Source organism: Gekko japonicus, unplaced genomic scaffold (assembly GCF_001447785.1).
Source record: "Gekko japonicus isolate JY-2015 unplaced genomic scaffold, Gekko_japonicus_V1.1 scaffold1237, whole genome shotgun sequence".
In the NCBI taxonomy this organism is placed as follows: domain Eukaryota; kingdom Metazoa; phylum Chordata; class Lepidosauria; order Squamata; family Gekkonidae; genus Gekko; species Gekko japonicus.
This window is the reverse complement of record NW_015172593.1, coordinates 54,464-59,247: the sequence shown is the minus strand read 5'-3', so window position 1 is coordinate 59,247 and position 4,784 is coordinate 54,464. Positions and strand designations below refer to the sequence as shown.

General features: G+C 53.5%; 1 protein-coding gene across 1 annotated transcript in view; it reads right to left on the bottom strand.

Moving 5' to 3' along the window:
* Positions 1 to 2,725, bottom strand: part of PRRT3 (proline-rich transmembrane protein 3) — a 14,719-nt gene extending 11,994 nt beyond the window's left edge. Inside the window, exon 1 of the mRNA XM_015421541.1 lies at positions 1,920 to 2,725. Coding sequence (XP_015277027.1) covers positions 1,920 to 2,520 — 601 coding nt within the window. The 5' untranslated portion in view covers positions 2,521 to 2,725. The remainder of the gene's footprint in view (positions 1 to 1,919) is intronic.
* Positions 2,726 to 4,784: the final 2,059 nt, after the last annotated feature.

Sequence of the window (4,784 nt, the reverse complement as noted above, 5' to 3'; positions counted from 1 at the left end):
CGCATCACACACCTTCCATTTTATAAGCTCCCCTCTCCTGCTCCCTGCACCTGATCTTCATCCAAAACTTGGCCCTCTACCCTATCAATTACTCCCACGTCCCCTGCCTCCGCCTCAGGGAGACCGTAAGACAAAGCTATCTGTTCTGCTAGAAAGTAGGGGGGGGGGAGCAGCCTTTAGGACAGCATGACGTGTTCCATAATGTTCCCTGAGTCTTTAGAGGAATGTTTTTGTGTTTATAAAATGCAGCTTACCAAGATGGCAATTTAGAGGGTACAAAGGAAAAAGGGCTTTCTTAACCCTTTTCCCTCAGGCCCAAAATTGTTCCCAATGAGAAGCTTTTATCCCTGCTGGGGAAGCCTTACAGGTAACCCATTTCTTTTTCTTCAGTGGGGGACTCAATGCTCCCTCTAAGCCGTGGAGTCTTGTGAGCAAAAATAGTACTTTGTGAGCTACTGGCATTATTTATTTATATTAATTTATTTATAATTTCAATTTATAGCCCTCCCTCCCCACAATGCGGGCTCAGGGCGGCTCACAAATAGGCATACGCCAACACATAAAAACAGTTAAAACCATAAAAACCATTATTACAAAATTCTGCAGGAGTGCACAGGAGCGGAGCTCCGGCAGTAAAGAGCCCAGGGGGCGAGCACATGCAACAAGCCCTGCCCCCTGTTCCCAGCAGCCCTCAGTCAGAGCAAGAAGCAGCCAGATAAGTTGCAGAGCCCCCCCCCAGCCCCCCGGTCCAAAACAGTCCAGTGGAACCTTTAAGGCCAAGTTTTATTCAGGTACAAGCTCTACCTCCTCTGCGAGGACAGATCTGCATGCCCCCCCCAATAGCTAGCACACTTCCGGTGATGTCAGGGGGTGTGGCATATGCCAATGAGTTATGCTAATGAGTTATGCTAATGAGCTCCTGCACCTCTTTTTCTACGAAATGACCCCTGCATGTGGCACTGTCGTTCTCTCTTCCCAGGGCCAGTTAATAATTATGGTACGATAGTGGCGGCTCCTACCCAAAAGCCTGGCGGAAGAGCTCCGTCTTACAGGCCCTGCGGAACTGCACCAGGTCCCACAGGGCCCGGATCTCCTCTGGGAGCTCGTTCCACCAGGAAGGAGCCGCCACCGAAAAAGCTCTGGCCCTGGTAGCGGCCAGCCTGGCCTCCTTGGGGCCTGGAATCGTCAGGAGACGTTGCGTCCCCAACCGTAGTGCTCGCAGGGGAACATGTGGGGAAAGGCGGTCCCACAGGTATGTTGGACCCCGGCCATATAGGGCTTTAAAGGTAAGAACCAGCACTTTGAAGCGAATCCGGTACGCTATCGGCAACCAGTGCAGCACTTTCACAACAGGCCGGATGTGGTCCCGGCTAGGGAGACCCATCAACAGCCTGGCCGCAGCATTCTGCACCAGCTGCAGCTTCTGGATTTGCGACAGAGGCATCCCCATGTAGAGAGCGTTACAGTAGTCTAACCTCGAGGTGACCGTCGCGTGGATCACTGTGGCCAAGTCATTGCGGTCGAGGAAGGGAACCAACTGCTGAGCCAGCCATTAAAGTTGTGAGCGAGTGATTTGGCTACTGCATAGATGAGTTTGCTCTGGAGCCATCCTTCCTGAGCTAAGACAAGAATCTGTGAGCCGGAGGCTAAAAACCTGTGAGCTAGCTCACACTAACTCAGCTTAGGGGGAACACTGGTGGGGGTACACACAATTTGTTGGGGGCTATTTCCAATGGGGAGAAATATGACACCTGGGAAAAGTTCAGAGAGGCCCCTCCTCCCTTGAGCCAACCCTCCACCCCTTCAAACTTCAGCCTCTGTAGCTGCAGTTTATAAAAGCATCTCTTCAAAGAATCACAGAGCAACATATAGTTCCACCCTAATTGAGTGCTGAACACAGAAACACTCCCTACACCTACCTGGGGTGGCAAAGCTGGGAAAAGCCGACTTTGTGGAGCTGTCATGGGAGTGAGTCCGTTCTGTCCCTGCCGTCCTCCGAGTTCCTGGCTGCTGAGTGGTATCGACTATCAGGCCCCAGTGGGTAACTCTTTCATGGACAACTGGCCCCTGGGTCCCTGTCGTGCCTTCTGGTAGTGGAGAGGCTGAAGGGCTGAGGAAAAGATCCTCTGGGGCCGAGTGACGGGAGCCTTCTGGGCCCTTCCTATCCGGTGGGACAGCCATACTGGTTAACTGTGGTGTCTGGGAAGTGGGAGCTGTGTACACAGTGCCCTTTTGCGGCCCTAATGGACTCTGGGTGTACCCAGTTGCCGGTGTGGGTATAAAAGGAGTGGTAGAGAGGTCTTCCCTGCCTTGAGGGCCACCATAGACCTGTGTGCTCCTGTACGAGGCCAGGTATTTTACTGTGGTTTGATTCCTGCCGAGCAGTTCCTGCCCTGTGGAATCATCGGCCCTAGGATCGGTGCCCTCCGTTGCCATCCATTTTATGTAGGGTACAGGGGGAGGTAATGTCACCAAGGGGATGGTAGACACTGTAGGCCTGGGGCTTAAGGTTGTTGCCATGGAGATGTCTTTGAATACTGCTTGGAGGTGGCTATGTGTGGTGTCCTCCCTGGAGGCTGTCAAGTTGAAGGCAAGTTCCCTGGAAGAGGCTGGGGATGAGGCCACACCAGGGCTCACTATGCTTGCCGTCTTGATGCCAGGCAAAGGGAGAGAGCTCCCATTTCCCCCTAGTCTTGGTTCCACAGTTAGGTGGCCAATATCATCAGGTGCTTTTTGAACCCTGGAAGGGCCTGCTGTTGGCAAAGAGGAGTCACCTCCTTGGGGCACCAGCCTTCTTCCCAAAGCATTTGTAGGCGCCACCACTGAGTCAGAACTCGTCGCTGTCAGGAAGTCAAAGGGCAACGTGAGATTGGAGGGGCCAGGACGGGCAGTGGGGCTGGCACCTCCCCAGCTGTCGGCTCTCTGCACCCCATCACCGCTGGAGACCTCAAGGGCATTGGGATCCGAATGGGGCACAGCTGGTGGGAGAGCAGGAGCGTTCAGTGAAGGCAGCTCCGGGGCGGAACTCAAAGAAGCGTTCCAGGCAGGGCTGTCCAAAGTGGGGAGAGCGAAAGCCTGAAGTAACAAAGGCAGGAGCAGACTCCAGGCGAAGGAGAGACCCACGGCAGCCATCCCTGACGTGAGATGGTGAAGCTCAGTGTCCAGCATCGTCACAGCTTCTCATGCTTCGGCCTGTGGAAGAGGAACTCTGTCAGAGGTGGAGGGAAGGGGCATCTCTGAAGAGCCATCACACAAGCAGGGAACAGGCAACGCTTTGACTGGAGAAGGGGCTGGCTGGAGAGCGTATGCCTCCATGCTAAACTGCGGAGGCGGACAGGGTTAAGCCTGGAGCCAGCTGCAAACACAAGGGCCCAAGACAGGAGCAACGAGAGCTGCAGGCAAGCACGAGCGCATGAGTGTGCCCGGCTCGTGCCGAGGCACATGGATGCAAACATGAAGAGGCAATCACGTGCACCCACTGCTTCTCTCCCTCAAAGCTGATAGGAGGGTTCCTCCCGCCCAGATGGAGATCTGTATCCCTCACCCTCCCACCTTCTGCCAGCGTTGGAAGGGCTCCAAACAAACAGCAACTAACTCCAGCCGTTCCTAATCCTGGACTTTGCCACAGTACCTGCAGCTGCATCTAGGTCCTAAGGCACGGCCATCGGGATTGAACAGGCATCTTTTGGAAATTAGGGAGAAATCTAGGGAGGGTCCTGGGGCAGCCCCCTCCTCATTCTGCTCACCACCCTCCTCATTCGGCCATTTGGCCACGGTAACAAAGCATTACAGAGGACGTTACGTAAGGAGCTGTCTGATTCACATAACCCATCGCCCTAGCAGCACCTCTCCAGGGCCTCAAAGATCTTCCCCAGCTCTGCTAAGACAATTTAAACGGAGAGATCAGAAACTGAACCCAGGAATCTTTTTTTTTCACTTACAAGGGCGGGAGGGGGAAGCAAGCGTACCTCATGGGAATGCAGGCATCAGATGGCTCACCAAGACACCTTGATCCACAGATGCTGTATGGCCCACAGATGCCCCCACACAGTTGGTCCCTGAGCCCTGCGAAGCATGCAGGTTCACCTTGGGCATCTGGCTCTCACTCCAACGCAAGGAAGATGGGGACGGTCAGACCAAGTAAGCAGAGTCCTGCACACCTGATTGAAGCCTGAAATCCTGCAGCACTTTGAAATCCTTTCCAGACCTGGCAGCAAAAGAGCTGCATGATTTTGGAATCTCTGCCTTTCAGACAGCCCCACTGCCACAGCTTGGTCAGTCTCACTCGTCCTCACCGAGGCTGCCATTATCCCAGAGTGGCAGAAGCCACCCTATGGCAGCCTGTCCCCCTCCAAGCCTGCAGCTATTGGGTATGTAACGAAGCTGAACTTAACTAAGCCTGGGTGCAAATTAAAACTCAATCACTGACTCTGAAGAAGTGAGCAGTGACTCACAAAAGCTCATACCCTGCCACAAATTTTGCTGGTCTTTACGGTGCCACTGGACTCTTGCTCTTTTCTACTGCTATAGACAGACTAGCATGGGTACCCATCTTGAACCGACTCCTGATGTTGGCTCTGGGCATCTCCCAGCCTCAGTTTCTTCAGCTATAAAATGGGACTAATTAGTCACCCAGCCTCACTGGAGGTTGTATAGATGACATAATAATACAAACACCAGGCTGCACTATGTACAGCTCCGGTTGCTAACAAATCTGGACAAACATGTCCTGCCCCTTTGATAGAGACCTGATGTGTCAAAATGGGCAGCTGAAGCTTTTCTCC